A 22905-nucleotide genomic window follows, 5' to 3' on the forward strand; every position below is an offset into this window, starting at 1 on the left:
TGGCTCTCCAGGCCCCTCCTCCTCCGATTCCCCGGACTCAGCTGCCGGGTCCAGTGGCTGGCATGGACTCACAACACCAGCGTTCCAGATTATTCGCCACCCAGCTGTTTTATTTGATCAATTAAAGCCCTGTTTCCTCAAGAAGCCCCCGCTTGCGTTGTCTGATTAGACTTTTTAAGGGTATCTCAAATTTAAGTAAGGGCCAGGGACCTTACACCTTGGTTTTTTTTTTTTTCAGTTTGAACGACAAGTTGTGTTTTAAAGCAGCTCTAAACAACCTACTAGAAGTAGTCCTGGACTTAACAATGGTTCGTTTAGTGACCGTTCAAACGGCCCTGAAAAAAAAGGGAGGTGACCATTTTTCACGCCGACGGCCTTTGCAGCATCCCCACGATACACGTGATCAAAATGCAGATGCTTGGCACCCGGCTCATACTTATGACTGTTGCAGTGTCTCCCGGGATCACGTGATCCCCTTTTGCGACCATTTAGACAAGCAAAATCAATGGGGAAGCCAGGTTCGTTTTACAACTGTGTCGCTAACTTATCCGCAGCCGTGATTCCCTTAACAACTGTGTCAAGAAAGGTCGTCAAAGGGGGTAAAGCCCATTTAACAAATGTCTTGTAGAAAATCCAATGAAGTTGTGCTTGCACTTTTGTAACTCTTGAACGTCTCTCTCTTTCTTCCCTTGCTCCTCTCTTTCCCTCCTCTCCTCTTTGCCTCTCCTTCTCTCTCTCTTCAGGAGTCCACGGAATGGCGCAAGAATGAGAGGGAAAAAGCAGAACGAGAAGCATGAGCTGGAGGGTTGCTGAGTTCCTCTACTTCCTCTTTCTATGGGACCATATAACTGTCCACCCTTCTCACCAGGAGCCTGCTGTGACCAACCAACATGTCTCCAAGGAATTTGACTGGCTTATTTCAGACAGGGGGCCGTTCCACCATTCGCGGAGCTACTTATCCTTTGTGGAAAGACATCGTCAGGGATTTACAACCCGATATAAAATATACAGGTAGGACGAACGATGGACGTAATCGTACTCACGAGATGGCGATCTGGAGATGACGTGGCCCATGGAATACGAGCTGGTCGTGTGATGTTTTGGAATAAGCAGGACACACAGCCCTGATGTGTAGAAAATACAGTGGCGTCCTTGGTGGTCTCTGAGCTTGGTAGATTTCTTGCAGATGTTTCATTACCAAACTAGGACACATCATCAGTGCTAGAAGGGAGGGAAGAGTGGAGAAGGAGAAAGAGGAGAACGAGAAAGAGAAGGAGAAGGAAAGGAGAAGAATTATGGGGTCCTTCTTTGAGCTTGGTAGTTTTCTTGCAGATGTTTCATTACCAAACTAGGACACATCATCAGTGCTAGAGTACAGTGGAGAGTGGAGGAGAAGGAGGAGAAGGAGAAAGAGGAGAAGGACTGTGGGTCTTTGGTACTCTCTGAGCTTGGTAGTTTTCTTGCAGACCTTTCATTACCAAACTACAAAGGAGTGGGATTTGCAGAGTGGAGGAGAAGGAGTGTGAAAGGAGAAGGATTATGGGGTCCTTCTCTGAGCTTGGTAGTTTTCTTGCAGATGTTACATTACCAAACTAGGTCACATCATCAGTGCTAGAAGGGAGTGGGGTTTCCTCCATGTTTACAAACAGTAGAGATAAAAAGGTCTTCTGTCAAAACTTTGAAGACACCCATATATATCATCGATGCTACGCAAGGGCTACTGTAAACCAGCACTTTCTCCATTGCCTCCTAAATGGGAGAGGGTACATGGGTCTAAGTTGAAGGATGCTTAGATTTGAGCTGAACGTCAGAAGTAGCCTCTTCTTTCAAACAATGTGCATCGGATCAGCTACTTTTAAAGAAGAAATAGATCACTATCCGTCACGCAGCAAAACATTACAGGTTGGACAGTTGCGGGATTGCAGTGGTTGGTTGTACGTGGCCCATAAAAGTCCTTCCGTATTTATGGTTCCATCAAAACGTTGTTGTAGGTGACCTCCAGAGAGGGGAAAAAAACCCCCAGTCTTCTTGAATCAAAGGAGGTTGTCAAGGGGTTTCCCACAATTGTGAGCTGCTGTTCTCCTCCACTTAACCCCCACAGTCTAATGTTGGGATTGCTGGCTTTCCAAGGATGCCTCCCTCTAAAACACAAGATTGATGAGGACTTGTTATGGTGCACGGTTGGGGGAAAGAAAGAAAAAAGGTAGAGCTGGCTCATTTGCAGAAGATTGGCAAGGATTTCTGATCCGCTTGTTTCCCTAATGCGGCAATAAAAACACTCTCTTTTATGCACACACATGTGCCGTACAGCTGAAAGAAGAGCAATAAGGGGTAATTAGAAGTTAATTTTGAGGGCTGGAGAGACTGTGAATTGGGTTCCGTTCTAGTACTCAAAACAAAATTCTAAGATTTGGAATTCTTTTACTTCTTTAATCTTCTACATTAAGCCACTTTAGTTACATTTGGTTGCATGATCCCAGGCTGCATGAACAAAGGGATAGAATCAAGATCACGTGAGGTGTTCATACCGCTTTATAAGGCTTTGGTAAGGCCACACTTGGAATCCTGCATCCAGTTTTGTTTGCCGTGATGTAGAAATGATGAGACTCTTAGAAGAGTGCAAAAAATAGCAACAGAGACGTTAAAATGTCTGGAGGCTAAAACATATAGTTGCAGTAATTAGGTATGTCTTTTGTTGTTGTTGTTAGTTGTGAAGTCGTGTCCGACCAATCACGACCCCATCGACAACGTCCCTCCAGGCCTTCCTGTCCTCTACCATCTTCTGGAGTCCCTTTAAGCTCACGCCTACTGCTTCAATGACTCCATCCAGCCACCTCATTCTCTGTCGTCCCCTTCTTCTATTGCCCTCAATCTTTCCCAGAATTAGGCTCTTCTCCAGTGAGTCCTTCCTTCTCATGTATGTCTAGTCTAGTGAAAAGAAGGACTAGGGATGGCTGCCAATATCTGAGGGGCTGCCACAAAGAAGAGAGGGTCAACCTATTCTCCAAAGGCAGGACAAGAAGCAACGGATGGAAACTAATCCAGGAGAGGAGCAACCTAGAAGTAAGGAGAAATTTCCTGACAGTGAGAACAATTTACCAGTGGAACAACTTGTCTCCAGAAGTTATGGATCCTCCATCACTGGAAGCTTTTAAGAAGAGACTGGGCAGCCATTTGTCTGAAATGGGTCTAGGGTCTCTTGCATGATGAGAGGGTTGGACTAGAAGACCTCCAAGGTCCCTTCCAACTCTGTTATTCTGTTTCTCTGTTATTTTCAAATTTTGGGACTCTCACACATAGTTACAGTGATCCCTAAGATATAATTTTCTCTTCTTCCTGCATGGAAGTGTTTTGTAGTTTCTGGAAATTCAAGACAGAATTTCAGAAAGGTAATTCTATCTAGTCGTGATTTGACTGATTTGATCTTTGGGATATTATCTGGGTGTGTGGCTCCACCGAGATTAGATTCAGTTTGACAAATTGATTTGAACAGTCCATTCAAACTGCCAGAACACATTGATTTGATTGGATAAAAGCATGTGCACAAGTCCTTCAGATCTTCAAATTGATTTGAAGGACCCTGATTGGATCTGATGTAGCAAATCAGTCTGGTGAACTGACATGAAGATACAGGAGACTGAACTCTCCTTATGCTGGAAGTTCACATGGGTGAATTGCCCTTAGTAGAGTATCACTCTACTATCATCTTACTACATTTCAGGGTGTAATGTTTCTGCAGGGTGTTTTTTGTTGGTCTCTAGGTCTGTTTCTAATCTCAGTGTGCACCCATTATGCAGATATACCAATAAATAGCAATAGCACTTAGACTTATATACCGCTTCACAGTGCCCTACAGCCCTCTCTAAGCGGTTTACAGAGTCAGCATTTTGCCCCCAACCATCTGGGTCCTCCTTTGACCAACCTCGGAAGGATGGAAGGCTGAGTCAACCTTGAGCCGGTTAGGATCGAACTCCAGACTGTAGGCAGAGTTTGCCTGCAATACTGCACTTTAACCACTGCGCCACCATGGTGAAAATGACACAATTTTCAACTTCCTGGCGAATGTTTATGGCCAATGCTAAGAAGGGAACCAGTCTCTGAGGGAGTTTTCAGACTAGTAGAAGATGTAATGAAATGTTTTGGATTAACAAAGTCTTCTCAACCTTGGGCTGAGTTGACAGCTTATCTTCTAAAGACACAGAAATCCACAGGTCTCTCAAGAACTCTCTTGAGAATACCGTGGTGTTTCTCCTGTCAACTATCACGGAAAGGGGTTTAATTTTAACTCTTAAGGTTTTAAATTGTTGTTTACATCTGGAGACAAGCTTGGTTTGCTGGTTTCTTGATCCTCAAAACTCCTGGAACCTTTTATAGTCAACTCTTCCATTGCCAACTCAGATTGTAATGAAAAGCAGACCCAGATCTTTCCTGCTTCCTCCATGTTTCTGTCTATTCCTTCTGATGTTTCAGGATAGTCCAAAGTTATCAATCTTCTCCATCTCTTTTTTTTTAAAAAAATCTTAGAACATAGAATCATAGGTCTGGAAGGGACCTTGGAGGTCTTCTAGTCCAACCCCCTGCTCAAGGAGGAAACCCTGTACCATTTCAGACAAACGGCTGTCCCATTTCTTCTTAAGTGATGGAGCACCCAAAACTTCTGGAGGGAAACCATTCCATTGATTCGTTGTTCTCACTGTCAGGAAATTCCGCCTTCGTTCCAGGTTCTCTCTCTCTTTAATGATCTTCCATCCGTTGCTTCTTGTCCTGCCCTCAGTTGTATTTCTGGAAAACTGCACGATGGGAAAGAGTCTTGTCTCTGTCTGAGAAAACAGCCTTTCCCCTTAAGTTGTAATTGGCTGACTAAATAACAGTTAAGGCTGATTTAATTATAATTATAATGAAAGGGTAAGGAGAGACGTTTCCCCCCCCCACTCCCTTTAGGGTTTAAAATTACTTATTTCGCAGGAGTTTTTATTTGAAAAAAAAAAGCCATTTCATGGCACATAACCCCTTTCTACTCCCAAAATAGAAAGAATCAAGACATTTGTAAGAGCAGATAGAAGATATTTACTTAACTCGGGGGGAGAAAAAAAACGTGGTGTCATGCAAAAATGGCTGCATTTATTTCCCATTTTTTTTGTGTGTGGGATGTTCGCACACTAATTTACAGGCTTTGCACGTTAATAAATGGCAACGCTTGGCAGGGTGATTTGATGGGGAGGACACTGGGTATGGAGAGAGACGTTTTACTGTGGTGGCTTATAAATGTAATTAATACCAATAGGAGCAATCTCACAGAACCATTCTAATCCGGGGCTGAAAGAGGTCTTTTTTTAAATTAAATTAATTTATTACATTTGCCAAGTGGACTGGCTCCCAGCAACTCTGAGCAATCCACAGTTACTGATAAACACCTCCCTTCTAGCACTGATGATGCTACCTAGTTGGATAATGAAAAGTCTGCAAGAAGACAACCCAGCTCAGAGACCACCAAGGACCCCACAGTCCTCCTCCTCCTCCTCTTCCTCCTCCTCCTCCTCCTCTTCCTCCTCCTCCTCCTCCTCCTCCGCTCTTCAAACTCTACTCCCTTCTACCACTGAAGTTATTACATAGTTGGGTAATGAAATGTCTGTAAGACAACAACCAAACTCAGAGAGCACCAAGGACCCCACAGTCCTCCTCCTCCTCCTCCTCCTCCTCCTCCTCCTCCTCCTCCTCCTCCTCCTCTTCTCTTCAAACCCTACTTCCTTCTAGCACTGAAATTATTACATAGTTGGGTAATGAAATGTCTGCAAGACAACCAAGAGCACACCAAGGACTCCACTGTCTTCCTCCTCCTCCTCCTCCTCCTCCCTACTCCTCCTCCTCCTCCNCCTCCTCCTCCTCTACAAACGTCACTCCTTCTAGCACTGATGATGTTGCCTAGTTGGGTGATGAAATGTCTGCAAGAAAACAAGCAAGCTCAGAGAGCACCAAGGACCCCACCGTCCTCCTCCTCCTCCTCCTCCTCCTCCTCCTCCTCCTCCTCCTCCTCCTCCTCTTCTCTTCAAACCCTACTTCCTTCTAGCACTGAAATTATTACATAGTTGGGTAATGAAATGTCTGCAAGACAACCAAGAGCACACCAAGGACTCCACTGTCTTCCTCCTCCTCCTCCTCCTCCTCCCTACTCCTCCTCCTCCTCCTCCCTACTCCTCCTCCTCCACTTCTTTCTCTCTTCAAACTCTACTCCCTTCTAGCACTGACATTATTTCATAGCTGGGTAATGAAATGCCTGCAAGAAAACCACCAAGCTCAGAGAGCACCAAGGACCCCACAGAACACCTCCTTTGCAGCCGATGAGTATTTTTAAATTCTTTGAAATAAACAATAACAAAAAAAGAAGAAACTCATGTGCCCAACATGCAAGTTTTGGTTCTCTCCCCATCATCTTTGCCTACTGGAATGTCTCCGGAGCCCACGTTTGTCTCCAAGGCCTTCTTGGAAGATGCAAAAGAAGAGATGGATGCTACCAAGACATTTTCTTAATCAGAAGAGGGGGGATTCAGAGGGAAGCAGGGAGCCTTGAGGGCCATCAACATGACGGTCTTCTTCTTCTCCGCCATTTTGTTTTCAAGACCACCTCCAGCTTGCTCAAGAACGGGCCCACCAGCCCAGATAGATTTCCTCCTTCCAGAATAACCCAATGTGCCTGAACGATTTTTCTTAACGTAAATAATCTTGTTTAAAGTACAAAACCGGTTGGGGTGAAAAGCCTGGAGATTTTGTAGAAGGCGTTTTGGGGGGGAAGTTGCAAGAAGACAGGAAGATTACTGCATTGCCGAGAAGATTCATTTATTCACCCTCTTCAGCCCACTGCTTGTGCTTCCGATCCTCCCTTCCCACTTGAGACCTCACTTTTCTTCCCTCTTTCCTTCAAGCTCTCTTCAGCCTCTTTGAAAACCCAAAAAAAGCTTTCTTCCGTTGCCCGCCTGCTGTTACATCCAATTGCTAATTTGCATATCGTGCTTGGGGTTTTTTTTCTGTGTTTTTTTTTTTCCGTGGCAATTTCCCTGGAGCTCTCATTGATAGGGAACATGGACATGAACACATTAGAATTGTGTCGTTTCCACTGGAAAGCCTCAGAGGTAAACCTTAGCGTCAAGGCTACGTGACTAGCATAAAGCGAGCCACGGGTTGTTTTTTTCTGGATTTTTTTTTGGGGGGGAGACAGGACTTTGTAAAGCTGGTGGGAAGATGGCTTTGTGCTCTCTTATGCCCTATTTTTTTTTATAAAAAAATATGTCTTATTTGTAATCATAGGATGCTTGGTAGAAGGTACGGAAGTAAGCAATTGTGTACATGTCATTATACAAGGAGAACAGATGAGTGGATAAATGAGACATGTAAGACTTTATATAGGCCATTGTTAGCACCCTGAACTGGGCTCAGAAGACAACTGGCAACCGATAAACTTGAACAAAGGAGATGTGGGAAATCTGAGTCGGCGGACAATTTTGGGTCTCGCTTTCTACTTGCCCCGACTACCTGGTGCTCCTTCGGAAACGAGGCTAATGCTGTGGCTGTTTTAAGAATGAATTATTCTTTCTGTCTTTGGTAGAAAGGGTCTTGTGTGTTTGTGTGTCCTCTGGCGCAACATCCCTCTCCTGCACTCTCATTGTGCTACTGATAAAACGAGGACACTTCATAAACCTCACGATGTTAGAAAAAGTAGGGAGATTTTTGTGGGAAGTCAACCAGTTTCTGAGATAACGGTGTGTGCTGGAATGTAAATGTTTTGAAAGTATGCGTTTCGAGCTTAGAAAATATCTTTAGTGACATGAACCTTAGGCGAAAGTGTCAGAGAGTGATCTCAGGCCCCAAGAACGACATGAGTAGTTTCTTTTATTGCTCTTAAACTATAGACAGAATCTTGGCCCAGAGTAAAGCAACCATTTCTATAACTGTAGATAAACTCTGGGAATTGCTAGGGAGGAGTTGTTTTAACCCTCTTCCTGCCAATCAAACTTTCCAAGTTCTGCAAGCCTCTGGAATGCAGCCCCTCCCTGCTAGTAATCCAGGCTACAATCCATCACAGGCAAAAAGAGACTGAAATGTTAGACGAGAGAGAGAGAGAGAGAGAGAGAGAGAGAGAGAGAGAGAGAGAGAGAGAGAGAGAGAGAGAGAGAGAGAGAGAGAGAGAGAGAGAGAGAGAGACAGAGAGAGAGACAGAGAGAGAGAGAAATGATAGACAGCAGGTAGATATAGATGATTGACAAATACATACACACACAGAGAGAGACTGTCAATAGATAAATGACAGGCAGCAGATAGATCTATAGATGATTGATAGATACAGAGAGAGAGACTGTCAATAGATAAATGATAGATAGCAGATAGATAGACATAGATAGATGATAGTCACAAAGAGAGAGAGAGAGATTGTCAATAGATAGATAAATGATAGACAGCAGATAGATATATAGATGATTGATAGATACAGAGAGAGAGAGAGACTGTCAATGGATAGATAAATGATAGACAGCAGATAGATAGACATAGATGATTGATAGATAAAGAGAAACAGAGAGATTGTCAATAGATAGATAAATATGTATGATAGATAGATAGATAGATAGATAGACAGACAGACAGACAGACAGACAGACAGACTGCCATTTTTCCTCCATTGAAACCAACATTCAGAAAACCCGAGTCTCAAAGTACTTAAACCAATTCTTGGAATTCTACTTGAATGGATCAGAGTGTCCTGGATGTAGATCGATTCCTCTGAAAACTTAAAAGAGATCCATTTGGAAGTCTGCATATTCCTGGGCTCACTTCCTGACATTCACCGAAAGAGGAGGAACAGGAGGGCTTGTCATGCAAGCCTAGGCACCCGGCAGCCATATCAAATTACCTTCCAGGCAAATGGAATCAACGCAGGAGCTTCGGAAGTGCGAATGCTGCGATACTGCTTTGCAAATCCAGGGTTTTTCTTTGACTTACCCAAGCTGTTTTGAAGTGGAGTTCTCGGGTGGAAAAACAGAATCAAATTCCTTTCGGAATCGTCGCCATTTCTGTACTGCTGATTTGTCAGATCGCATTGCATTTTTTTTTTCAGAAGCATCGAGGCGCTTCCAGGTTGAAAGGGTTAGCTGATTGCCTGGGGGAAGGGGCTTCATTTATGTCCCCCGCAGGAGCTTGAGCGATGGACGGGAGCTCACCCCGCCCTAAGGCAGCACTTGGGTCTCGAACGTGGCCTTGCTAACCTCTAACCCAGCTCCCTAACCTCGCGCGCCACCATGCTCTTTATTTGCCAGGAAGGCTATGGCGACATCCAGATGTAGTTTGGTTAGAGTGTGGTGCTGATAACACCAGGATCGTGGGCTTGTTCCCCATATGGACCACTCCTTTAGCAGAGGGCAGGACAAGAAACCATGGATGGAAACTAATCAAGGAGAGAAGCAACCTGGAATTAAGGAGAAACATCCTAACCATGAGGACAATTAACCAGTGGAACAGCTTGCCTCCAGAAATCGGAGGTTTTTAAGAAGAGACTGGACAGACACTTGTCTGAAATGATAGAGGGATTCCCAAATTGTTCTTCTCCATCGGTGAAATCAGTGTCATCTCCATTGATTGTCCCACTCTTCAGTTTCACACTGTAATATGTCTGAAGATGCTTCTTTTGGCCATGCCGGTGAGTTTCATCACCTAGCAGTGAAACCCAGAACTTCTCTGAAGTTCCAGAGAAAAACCTTTGTGGACTCCTTGCACAATACATCACTAGGAATAGGAGATGTTTCTTTCATGTAACTGCATTGTGGGAAGTAAGGAGATAAAGGGCAAGACAAGAGCAAGAGGCCTGAAAACATCAGAAATCCTGAAAGCAGGAAAATCGTATGCAAGGACAGAAAAACAATGCATAAGTACATACAACAATGTAGAATAGAGTAGAAGAATAGAATAGAATAGAATAGAATAGAATAGAATAGAATAGAATAGAATAAGGAATGGAATAGAATAAGGAATGGAATGGAATGGAATGGAATAGAATAGAATAGAATAGAATAGAATAGAATAGAATAGAATAGAATAGAATAATAGAGTTGGAAGGGACCTTGGAGGTCATGTAGTCCAACCCCCTGCTCAGGCAGGAAACCCTATACCATTTCAGACAAATGGTTGTCCAGTCTCTTCTTAAAAACTTCCAGTGTTGGAGCATTCACAACTTCTGGTGGCAAGTTGTTCCACTGGTTAATTGTTCTAACTGTCAGGAAAAAAATTTTCTTGACAGTTAAACAATTCACTGTAGCATGACGTGAACTAGATTTCATTACTTGTAGGTCCCAATTCCCCACCATCAGTTCATTTGCTTATGAGGCACATGATTATTTCACATCAGAGGTCACCAATCAGAGGCCAGACAAGAAGCAACGGATGGAAACTAATCAAGGAGAGAAGCAACCTAGAACTAAGGAGAAACTTCCTGACAGTTAGAACAATTAACCAGTGGAACAGCTTGCCTTCAGAAGCTGTGGGTGCTCCATCAATGGAGGCTTTCAAGAAGAGACTGGACAGCCACCTGTCTGGAATGGTAGAGGGTTTCCTGCCTGATCAGGGGTTGGACTAGAAGACCTCCAAGGTCCCTTCCAACTCTGTTCTGTTCTGTTCTATTCTGTTTTATTCTGACATCAGGGCGATGTGAAGAATGGCGGTGAAGAATGATCTAAACAAGAAAGAGAAATATCCATGGCGCTTGTGCAGGGGGTTGACTAGAAGGCTGACTGAAGAAGTCACAATGGAAGAAGCTTCTTGGATGAGAAGAGAAATGTCTTCAAGGAAAAACAAAGCGAGTCCAGTTCTCTCTTGAAAAAGCACCTTTGGGACTTTTTCTGAGAAGGTTCACCTAAGCACCGCATGGTTATTCGATGCCTTATGCCTACCACTCCTATATTGGATTGCCTTGGGAACATCCTCAATATGCAAAGAAGGTTTGTCAAGATAATTAATTCAGCCTCCTAATGAGAGATATGAAGATTTTCTTCCCTGCAGAACTTCCTATCTTTACCCGATAAGAATAGCACGGATTTTCTAATCTTGCCTAGAATATGCAAGTGGGGAGAACATGAATTGTCCTCGGGGACGTGGCAGGGGGAGGGCGGAAGCTGAGAGAACACTTGAACGGACAGAGACAACTATTAGGGAAATAAAAACACCTGTAGGAATGATTTGAGTCATGAGATCAAACAAAGTTGCTGAAGGCACATCCCGGCTTCCTTTGTGTAAATTGATGTTGTATATGCATTGGATAACTGAGGCCTATCAGGGCTGTGGTAGAAGTAGCTGGCGCCTCTAAGATTTGCTTGAATGATGATGAAGAAGCTCTCCTCAATTAAAGAGGGAGTCGACCTATTCTCCAAAGCACCTGGAGGCAGGACAAGAAGCAATGGATGGAAACGAATGATGGAGAGAAGCAACCTGGAATTAAGGAGAAATTTCCTGATAGTGAGAACAATTAATCAGTGGAACAACCTGCCTCCAGAAGTTGTGGGTGCTTCATCACTGGAAGTTTTTAAGAAGAGACTGGACAGCCATTTGTTTGAAATGGTATAGGGTTTCATGCCTGAGCAGGAGGTTGGACTAGAACACCTCCAAGGTCCTGTAGGAGGACAGCACCCTCCCCCCCGAGAAAGAAATATTTTGGGAAATATTAAAAGGCAGAATATTATATTTCCCCAAAGGAAAGAAACCCTTCCCCCCAAGTCTCTCTGCCCCAAGCAGAAACCAGGTCTGTAGAAATGCAGATGTGATAATCCTTTCAGAAAGACTGAGCCAGGAAGCTTAGAGCTGATGAGATTAGAAATATGAAGTCTCCTAAAATCTACATACCCCATCCAAACTCTAAAGACATGACCTTTAGGACATAATAGGATTAACCCACCACCATCAAAATACCAAAAGGACATGCTCAAAAGCTCAGGTCAAAGTTCATGCCACAGGAAAAGGAAGAACAACTCCAAACACAAAAGCCCAAGAAGGTATAAAAACCCACCACTCCCAGAAACATGTGGTCAGCTTTCCCAGAGTCACATTTCTGTCTGGCTCTCTTCTTCAATAAACTACAACCTTCTTTCTAAAGCAGTCTCCAGTTTGAATTATTCCCGGCTTGGACTGGTCCCTTCCAACTCTGTTATTCTACTGTAAATATGGTTTTGTAGAAGATGACTAGACTCAGCCCGAAGGTGAGGTCAAACATGTCATCAGTCTCAACTCCCTTCGCGCCCACAAAAGATCCCATTGACTCTTATTTACCGTCAATATGCTGTGCCCATTAGTAATTCAGATTCTTGTCAAGAGCTTCAGCTTGCAATAAATCCTTATATTCATTCGAACTGCCTGGATTTTCTGATTTCCCTGGTGCTTGACAGGTTTGTTTTTTATCATGTCCTAACTAAATTTAGCACAGTGGCAATTTTCCCTAATCTTTGGATCCCTGCTTAATGTTGTCCAAAAATTTCCACCATCCTTGCTTAGATGCATAGAGACAAAAATTGCTCTACATCAGCAGTAACCACAGGGCCCCGTTTTGGGAAAGGCTGCTAACAGTTATTCCTGGAGACAGTCCTTTCTCCGCAGCAGATCTGCAGCAGACAGAGAGGCACCATCAAAAAGGTGAAATCAATTACAGTTTTCTTGATTTTTACTTAAGATGTTTATCCTCTGCACTTCAGCCTAAAAGAACTTTCAAGTAATGAAAGTTCCAGTATCTGCCATATATACAGAGAGAGACAGAGACAGAGACAGACAGACAGAGAGAAGAAGAAAAAGAAGAAGAAGAAGAAGAAGAAGAAGAAGAAGAAGAAGAAGAAGAAGAAGAAGAAGAAGAAGAAGAAGAAGAAGAAGAAGAAGAAGAAGAAGAAGAAGAAGAAGAAGAGGAGGAGGAGGAGGAGGAGGAGGAGGAGGAGGAGGAGGACGACTAGGGAGTCCTTGGTGCTCACTAAGCTTGGTTGTTTTCTTGCAAATGTTTCATTACCCAAGAAGGTAACATCATCACTGCTGGAGGAGGAGGAGGAGGAGGAGGAGGAGGATGGACTGTGTGGTCCTTGGTACTCTTTGAACTTGTTTCCTTGCAGACATTTCATGACCCAGCTAGGTAACTTCATCAGTGCTGGAAGGGGGGAGGAGGAGGAGCAGGAATGAAGAAGGAAAAGGAAGGCAAAATAAGGCTGACATCGGTTTTTTAATATTTAGGGTTTCTATCGTGCAATTTTTCATGGAATTAAAAATTTAAATATTAAAACGTGTCCTCATCCCTTGGGACCATTTGGGATGTGCTACTTTGCTTTCTGTTTACCTCCCAAAGTTCAGCCAAACCTCGTTTGATAATTGATATTTTTTGGGGGTGGGGGGGGATTGGATTTATGCTGACCAATTTTCTGATGATCAAGGAAATCATTGGGCGATCAGCTCCCTTACTGTTTCCAATGTTTCCACCTGCAAGCTGCCTTTGCAGAGTGCCTTTTTCACAACGGTGTAAATATCAATATTTATTTACACTCCCCTTCCTCCAAATGATGGATGCTACTCAGTCTCTACCCATCGAGGTTTCTCCATCCACACATTATCATTTTCGGCGGTGGCCCAAGGACGGTTTCCCGTATGTTTTGCTTCGCGGAACTCCACTTTGAGGCACCAGTTGGCCACAAAATGTTGACAGCAAGTGTGATCGTTGCCAGGGACTTACTCATGGCGGTTGGACAAACAGGGCAGACAGAAGAGGCATCAGATCATAGCACTCCGATATTCCTAGACTCCAACCCTGTTGAAAACTTGTGAATTGAAAGCTCCTTGCTACATTTCAAAGTTCAGCGGGAGCACAAGTGGAATTTCAGCTTCTAACAACTCAAGAAGAGAAAGCTGTGAAAACGCTCATCGTTGATGTTCTGCAAAGGATGGGGAAGTGGTTTCTTTGACAGGGTTTCAAAAAATCGGTGGGCACCCACCGTAAAGATGGTCTCCTGAATTGATCCCGAAGTGGGTGAGTTTGACAGCTTTGGAACTATAGGAAGAAGACAGGGATGTTGAAGAAGCGGTGTGGACTGAAGCAACTGGCCCCACAGTGTCAGCCAGGTGGAGACCTTGGCGTGGTGAAGGAAAGCTTCTGAGGTTAGAAGAGAGAAGGAGGTGTACATTGTCGAGGTAGGGTTGGTGAAGCTGGGAAGAGTCCTGCGAGATAAACATTGGTTTGGAAAGCTGAGAAAGAGAGATGAATGTGACGGAGCGAGGGGAAGAAGGATGGAATGGCAAGACTAGGGTGCGGAACAGAGAGTCCAATGGATAGTCCGTGGATAGTCCAATGATCATCTAGCACAGGGGTCTTCAAACTTGGCCCTTTTATGACTTGTGGACTTCAACTCCCAGAATTCCTCAGCCAGGAGTTGAAGTTCTGGGAGTTGAAGTCCACAAGTCATAAAAGGGCCAAGTTTGAAAACCCCTGATCTAGCAGGAGGGAGATGCGATCCTGAATGGCATTTTCTCAGCCAGCTGCCAGACCTGAAAAAAAACATGGGTTATGAACAAATGTTGTAGGAATATTCGTTGGCTAAAGACTTTAAATGTGTTATGCATAATAACTGGTGGGGAAGTGAGGCTGTGTCAATTTGGTAAAATTCCAGATGATATCTTGGTTTTAAGTCAAAGTCAAAGAGTCCATGGTGGGCTTGTTTTTGAGCCATTCCAAGCAATGCTATGTTACTTATGAGTAACATCACTGTCAAAGATGATCTCTTCTGTGGTCACTTAAAATAGTCAACCTCTATCTTTCCTTCTTTCCTTCTTTCTTTCTTTCCTTCCTTCCTTCTTCCCTCCCTTCCTCTGTCTCTTTCTTCTTTATCTCTCTCTCTCTTCCTTCCTTCCTTCTCTCTCTTCCTTCCTTCTTCCTTCCTCCCTCTCTTCCTTCCTCTTTCTTTTCTTTCTTTCCTCCCTCCCTCCCTCCCTCCCTCCCTCCCTCCCTTCCTTCCTTCCTTCCTTCCTTCCTTCCTTCCTTCTTCCTCCCTCCCTCCCTCCCTCCCTCCCTCCTATCATTCCTTCCTTCCCTCCTTCCTTCTATCCTTCCTTCCTTCCTGGTCTGGCTAAACCACCCATCTTCTTTTATGCGTTGTCTATGTGAGAGAGTGTGTCTCCCAACAGACCCGCTTGTTATGGAGGGGGGAAGAGAGAAAGGTCACTGGGAAAGAAACGGGAGTGAGTCAAGTAGGTGGGGGAAATAAGATGTTATTTGGACATTCTGGCTGTAATACACCCAGCGCGTGGGGGGTGGAGCGTCTGCCCAGGGGAAGAATATCTTTTGAAAATATCTGTTGAGAAAATCTTATCCTGGCAAAATGTGCCTGCAATACAGAATGCGTATCCTCTGAGAAATGTTCATTGTCGTTGTCTAGAGATGAAGGAAAAGTGGGAAGAAGAATAGAAAAGAAAGGAGAAAGGCCGCCTTTGTGGCGGGTTGCGTCAGGGGAAGCCGTAGCCATCAATGCAGAAAAAGCAAAGTTGGAACTGCTACAGAAAAGGAAGACCACCCTGGCCCCAGGCCCCTAAATCTGCCAACAGGGTGGGATGTCCCTTCCCTGCTTCTGGAACTATCCAGGAGAGAAGCATGCAAAGGTCACATCAAATCTCTCCTCTTTGGCAACGTTATTGCTCAGTCAGCATTTCCAAAAAGTCTGTTATTTCGCTTGCATTCTTTGTCCCTGATTCTAATAAGGATAAATCATGATTATTAACACTGATGAGGAACTCCTTGATCGTCTCCTCCTCCACCACCACCACCTCCTCCTCCTCCTCCTCCTCCTCTCTTCCTCTTCCTCCTCCTCCTTTTCTTTGCAAACCCCACACCTTTCTAGCACTGATGATGTTAGCTAGTTGGGTAATGAAACGTCTGTAAGAAAACCACCCAGCTCACAGAGCATCAAGAATCCCACAGTCCTCCTCCTCCTCCTCCTCCTCCTCCTCCTCCTCCTCCTCCTCTTCTTCTTCTTCTTCTTCTTCTTCTTCTTCTTCTTCTTCTTCTTCTTCTTCTTCTTCTTCTTCTTCTTCTTCTTCTTCTTCTTCTTCTTCCTCCTCCTCCTCCTCCTCCTCCTCCTCCTCCTCCTCCCTGTCAGGTATTTTAGTTGATAGAAGCAAAATGGAAGCAAACCTCTGCATTGACCTTGCATCCTAAACATCACCATTAATACTTGTGCCATCACAGCTCCTCTTAAAGTTTTATCTCTCGCCCGTTTACTTCCTCTGTTTCTTATGCGCGGTTAAGCATAGCTCTTTGAGAAGTGCCTCCACAGTAGAAGTGGGTTTTGAGCTTCTCAACATGTCAAAATAGACAGCTGCACATTGATGGCAACATATTTGTTTATTGTTTATTTTATTATCTTGCTGTAGGGGGTTCTTTACCCTGTTCTTCTCCGAGAGACAAGGTGGCTTCCCATTACTCAACAGAAATCAAATGCTTCCGCTCAACGTTTTGAAACTGTGCAGAATCTGCCACTGATTCCAAAATAGACAGTTTTTTGTTTTTCTTTCTTGTGCATGACTAGTTTTTTTGGTAATGTCGCTGCCATTTGAATCTTGAAGGATCTTCTGTAGGCAGCTCTGAACAGAGTTACCTGCCTGTCAGCTAAGAGGGGAAAGAGAGAAAAAAAGGGTATTCAACAAAACGTTGAAATAGAGAGAGCTGCTAGTCAAGGTTTTTAAACTTTTGAACTTTCTGAAGTCTTCTTCTCCTGTGAAAAAGGCTTTTGTCCCTCTGCCTCATCCTGAGGATTTTTCATTTAGACGTCCTAACAGTGAGGACAACTAAGCAGTGGAACAGCTTTGCCTTCAGAAGTTGTGGGTGCTTCATCTCCAGAGGTTTTTAAGAAGAGACTGGACAGACATCTGTCTGAAATGGTCTAGGGTCTCCTGCTTGAGCAGGGGGTTGGACTAGAAGACCTCCAAGGTCTCTTCCAGCTCTATTCTGATTGATTGATTGACTATCGCTATGCAGCTTTCTTGGTTGATGCCATCTGAATGAAAGTGTGTGCAGTCAAGGAAGTGGTCCCCAAAGCCCGTGCAAAGTGCAAGAAACCCACACTGCCTCCTGTGGGAATTCCACCCATTTCTCCAACCGTTTCTTCTGCCAAAAGTTACTTGCAAGCCATTTCCTTCTGATCCGCCTGGAAAAAAGGAGGGGAAATGAAGACAAGGTTGAATGTGGTCTTCATCACCTTAAAAGGAAGCCTTTATTCCTCTTCACCTTCTTGCTGATATGACTTCCGTAGAGGGGTCCTTGGTGCTCTCTGAGCTTAGTTGTTTTCTTGTAGACGTTTCATTACCCAACTAGGTAACATCATCAGTGCTAGATGGGAATGGGGGTTACAAAGAGGAGGAGGAGGAGGAGGAGGAGGAGGAGGACTGTTGGGTCCTTGGTGCTCTCTCAGCTTGGTTTTTTTCTTGCAGATGTTTCATTACCCAAACTAGGTAACTTCATCAGTGCTAGAAGAGATTGGGGGTTACCAGGAAGAGGAGGAGGAGGAGGAGGACTGTTGGGTCCTTGGTGCTCTCTGAGCTTAGTTTTTTTCTTGCAGACATTTCATTACCCAAACTAGGTAACTTCATCAGTGCTAGAAGAGATTGGGGGTTACCAGGAAGAGGAGGAGGAGGAGGAGGAGGAGGAGGAGGAGGAGGAGGAGGAGGAGGAGGAGAACTGTGGGGTCCTTGGTACTCTCTGAGCTTGGTTGTTTTCTTGCAGATGTTTCATTACCCAAACTAGGCAACATCATCAGTGCTAGTTAGGAGTCCTTACTAAACTCAAGAGCATCAAGGACCCCTCATTTCAACTCTGGGCTACAAATAGTCTTTACTGGTGACTTCTGTAGACCAATTTGAACCAGTCCACCCCACCCCATTGACTATGTTCAGTGCAGCAGATCTGAAGCTGACCCAGCAGCTAAGGAGTAAAGCTGGGAATAGAAAAATGTTGACGCAAGCCTGTATGGGAAAAGGGCACCAGCTGACAGATCAGCTGGTGGGTGGCACAGAGCAGATGGTGTCCCTTGGGAGACCTTGAGTAATAAGCCAGAAGAAAGAGAAAGGACAACTGAAAAACATCAGAGCGTGCCAGAGGACTTTGTTGGTGGTGAGCACCTGGCTGAAGTTTTTCGCTTGCGTATTCTGTTCTCTTGTCTGTGGAGATTCTCAGTCATCCAGGTCATGATTGGCCCAAAGATGCTTATTTTTTCCTCCCCAGAAGGCAACCAGACTTTGTTTTTCATTGAAGACGTTTCGCTTCTCCTTCAAGAACCTTCTTCAATTCTGAACTGAACTGAAGAAGAACTGAAGGAGTTTCTGGGAGGAGAAGCGAAAAATCTTCAAGGAAAAACGAAGCCCAGTTGCCTTTTGGGAAATAAAAAAAAGCACCTTTGGGGTGTTCTTTTCTCTTCCTTTCCTAAGCTTGTTCCCTTCTTCCCTCTGGCTTCCGTGGTGGTTTGGAGAAGATGTCTATGGAGGTTCTCCATCATCCAGGTCATGGTTGTCCCAAAGGTGCTTTTTCAAGAGGCAACTGGACTTTCTTGTTTTTCTTCATAAATCCTTCCATTCACCCACTATCCAGTCAGAGCTGAAGAAGCTTCTTGGAGAAGTGAAACATCTTCAAAGAAAAGCAAGAAGGTCCAGTGGCCTCCTAAATAAGCACCTTTGAGTTGGAGAGGATGGTTAGAAGGAGATCAATACCCAGAAGGTCTCCCTTACGGATTCCTTGCCCCGTGGTTTGAATCTTCTCAGCAGTTTCCCACTACTCTGCCTAGTGCTAACAAGCATCCAGATGGCCTCCGGGTGACTCCTTCCTTTATTTTTATTTTTGGGGGGGGAATCATCTGTATTTCCTCTGCCTTGTGCTCATTAGTCAAGTCTGCCTTTGGGTGAAATAGAGATTTATCGCCTTTTGCTCTATTTCAAAGGCAGGACAATTTCCTTTTTCCTATGGATGCCAAACGTTTCCCCCGTGGCTTGGTACTAGAATCACATCAAAATGACTTTCTGCGTGTGTGTTCCCCCCCCCCCCGTCTCTCCCCTCTGGCTCTTTTTCTTTTGATCTGATGGAAAAGAATTTGCTAGCCAGAAAGCCCGGGTGCATTTTTTTTTTTTAGGGGGTGGAAATGGCTGAGTAAGTTGTCCTACATGACCTTCATTCAACCTTTTCCCCAATATTCTGCAGCTTTGTTGGCTACCGAGTCTCCCAGTTCATCTGCAGGGGGAGTGTGGGGGTGGGGGGTGGGAGATAACCTCAGGAATCCCTTTTTCCCAACTGGAAAGTGGAGGCAGTTGGATGACAAGAGTGGGGAAGAGCGTGGGTTTGCTCAAAAAGCAAAGGAGAAAAACACACACACACACACACACCCTCCTGCAATCTTCCAGGGAATAAAGCGAGCTTGAAAGCTCTGATAAAATAAATTTGAATTTTGTCCCCTGGGAATGAGCGTTCAAAGAGGAACAGGAAACGGTTTCTTCCTCCAGAGAGGAAGAACATTTGTAGCAACCCTCTAGCAGCTGCTCCACAGCAGAAGCTTAGATTCACGCTGTCTTGTTAGCTAGGTTTGTTGACAGCCAAAAAGGGGTTAAGTTACAGAATCTTGGAAACCGGAGATATATAGTTCAACTTCCCATGTCTCAAGTTTATTGTAAAATGTAAAAAAAGATGTTGAGACGCTAGAAAGAGTGCAGAGAAGAGCAACAAAGATGATTAGGGGACTGGAGGCTAAAACATATAAGGAACGGCTGCTGGAATTGGGTATGTCTAGTTTAACGAAGAGAAGGACGAGGGGGGACATGATAGCAGTGTTCCAATATCTCAGGGGCTGCCCCAAAGAAGAGGGAGTCAAGCTATTCTCCAAAGCCCCTGAAGGCAGGACAAGGAGCAACGGACGGAAACTAATCAAGGAGAGAAGCAACCTAGAACTAAGGAGAAACTTCCTGACAGTGAGAACAATTAACCAGTGGAACAACCTGCCTCCAGAAGCGGTGAATGCTCCAACACTGGAAGTTTTTAAGAAGAGACTGGACAGCCATTTGTCCGAAATGGTAGAGGGTTTCCTTCCTGAGCAGGGGGTTGGACTAGATGACCTCCAAGGTCCCTTCCAACTTTACTACTACTACTACTATTATTATTATTATTATTATTATTATTATTATTATTATTATTATTATTATTATTATTATTATTATTATTATTATTATTATTATTATTATTATTATATAAGGTGGAAATTCTTTGAAGCAATCAGGGGGGTTCCTACCCAAGGGGAAAAAATTGTTGGGGGGAAAAATTCCAGCCACTCTCCTCTTTTTTTTTTTTTTTTGTGGAAGTTCATTAAATTTTGGGAAAGGAGTGGACCTTGTTTGATCAATTTGATAATTTTCTTGGGACTTGATGAAATGCAGGGGGTTGGTTTTGCAGGGATGTTATTAGCGTGAACGTCATGTGGGGTTTCCCTCTTGTTTATGTCCGATCTTGTCCTTCCACTGATATAACCTCTTTCCATCTCCTCCTTTTCCTTTCTGCTTCTCCCATCCTTCGCTCTTTTTTCTTCTTTTTTTCCCATAAAAAGCCCATAAATGGAAGTTCGGAACATCTGGGAGGAAGATTTTGTGGTGTTCCCTCTGACACACAACTTCCCAACTGACCGTCTTCTCGTTGACCCTTCCAGATTCCAGAGCCTCACCCGTGTTTTGTGTTGCTGTCTCGTTGTTCAGGGAGTTTGCCCGTTGGAAGGTGAGGAATACGGCCATTGAACGGAGGGATCTACTCCGGAACCCCGTCCCTTTGATGCCTGAGTTTCAGAGAAGCATACGCCTGCTGGGCAGGAGACCCACAACACAGCAGTTCATCGACACCATCATCAAAAAATACGGCACCCACATCCTCATCTCTGCCACTTTAGGAGGTAAGTGGTGGTGGGATCTGGTCCTGTTTCAGGTCTTGGACATGGGAGCAACAGGAAGATGTATGGATGACTTTTTGATCTAGGTTCAGCTTGACGTCTTCGATAGAAATACAGTAGTGGCCAAAATTGCGGAAACCTTTTGGGGAAAAGTGTATGTTTGAGGTTTGATGGCTAATCACACCACTTTGTTTTGGAGTAGTACCATAAAATTATATATCAATGGAAAGACAATTTAATCAAGACTGTAATGCAACAAAGTTTGTTCAATTATCTGTATTCTATGAAACATTATAGCCAAATAACCAGAAAAAGGGAGCACAACTTTTTTTTTTATGATTTTTTTTATTTATTATACATCTTTCAAACATAGAATGCATTAACATACATACATTTCAATTCTAACATTACACATTTTAGTTATATAACTATTAATGCATACTTATAATACCATCCCGACTCTGGGAGCACAACTTGATATCAGATAGCTTTCCTTCATTTGATTGTAGCCAATGAGCATGAGTGTTTAGAGAGCCAACCAGGTGTCCTCTTGTTTTGGCAATGAGCCAATCAGATCACAGTAGGATTCAGTTATCGATGTCCTGTATTGAAGCTGAGAGGAGGACATTTGTCAGTGTGTTATGTGATCGCTATCAAGTTGGTTGGGGTTTTTTTGGTGTTCTTTCATTGAGTGAGCTTGTAAAACGTAATAAAATTAAAGGAATGGTGCAAAGAGTTCACTGGTTGCCCAGAAAGCTATGTAAAATAGTATTATTAATGAACAAGGCTACAGTTATAAAGAAATTAGTAGAAAAATGGGTGGAAACCTAACCAAAGGTGGCATTTCTACTGTACACTTTTCCCAAAAGGTTTCCACAATTCTGGCCACTACTGTAGAGGTCAAAATGCCCTGTTTGGTAACTGTCCAGCGTTACGATGGTGCTGAATAGTGTCACTAGCTGTAGAATCACAAGTCACGCTCGCATTGGAGTTGATAATCCTAACAGTGGTTGTAGAATCACAAGTCATACTCGCATCATAACTTAACTCAACAGGAGCTACTTTCAAGGCAGATACATCTCTGGATACCTTCCTGAATATTTTTTTAAAAATCTTTCTCCAGTATCTTAAAAGCTCTGCTGTCGTTTGCAGGGACTGAAGAATCTACTAAGGAAATATCTTCAAAACAGGGGCCCAAAAGGTGACGGCTTGTCTGGTTTTAATTAATTTTCTACTCAATGAACTACTTTTCCTTGGAAACATACCTTGTTAGTTTCTTGACCTGGTCTGGCCTCCCCCCCCTTTTTTTTTTTGAAGTATACCCCACAGTACATTATTCAAAGATCTGGTCTGGTTTTTTGGTTACACACTGCTGGTTGAAAAATGGTCTGAGCAGGGTAGACCGGGAGAAGCTAATTGAAAAAGGGTCAGTAATGTCTTTGAACTGGTTTGGGAAATACGTTTTTTGCTTGGAATAACAAGACCCAGGCTTTGGTTCATAGATCACAAAGCCTCCAGGTTATTTCAGAGGAGATGTTTTAATCCCTCACGGGCTGTTGTGAGAAACAACACAAAGTTCAGCATTTATTTTTTTTTGCGGTCTCGAATGTTGCTGGAAGTTCATGCATCTTAGCTGTCGCCGTCTACGGATTAATGCTGATTTTCATTTTTCTCAGAGCGTGTGGCTTGGCTGGGCCCATCAGGTTTGGTTCGACCCTTATGTGTTATTAGTCTGAGACAAAAAGTAATGCCTTTAGAGGACTTCCGGTGGCAGGCGATTTCGTCGGTCGCAGCTGTTTGCTGCCTCCCGCCTGTTTTGCGTAAAAGCCGGTTTGACAGCCAGCATCAGCTGTCAAACGGCTTGATACCTTTCCCCTGGGCATAAGGGGATAGGTGAGCTGCCCGGGGTAGGAGTTGAGTTCCCGAGTCGTCCTATATGGACGATGTAGGCGAG

At 44.0% G+C, this 22905-nt stretch overlaps 1 protein-coding gene across 1 annotated transcript in view; it reads left to right on the top strand.

The window, feature by feature from the left end:
- The first annotated feature begins 793 nt into the window (after window positions 1-793).
- Window positions 794-22905, top strand: part of BRINP1 (BMP/retinoic acid inducible neural specific 1) — a 46162-nt gene continuing 24050 nt past the window's right edge. The window contains exons 1-2 of the mRNA XM_015813976.1: window positions 794-1011; window positions 20764-20954. Of these exons, the coding sequence (XP_015669462.1) occupies window positions 794-1011; window positions 20764-20954 (409 nt within the window). The remainder of the gene's footprint in view (window positions 1012-20763; window positions 20955-22905) is intronic.

The sequence above is a fragment of the Protobothrops mucrosquamatus genome, unplaced genomic scaffold, assembly GCF_001527695.2.
Source record: "Protobothrops mucrosquamatus isolate PMUCROS unplaced genomic scaffold, P.Mucros_1.0 scaffold210, whole genome shotgun sequence".
Classification (NCBI taxonomy): Eukaryota; Metazoa; Chordata; class Lepidosauria; order Squamata; family Viperidae; genus Protobothrops; species Protobothrops mucrosquamatus.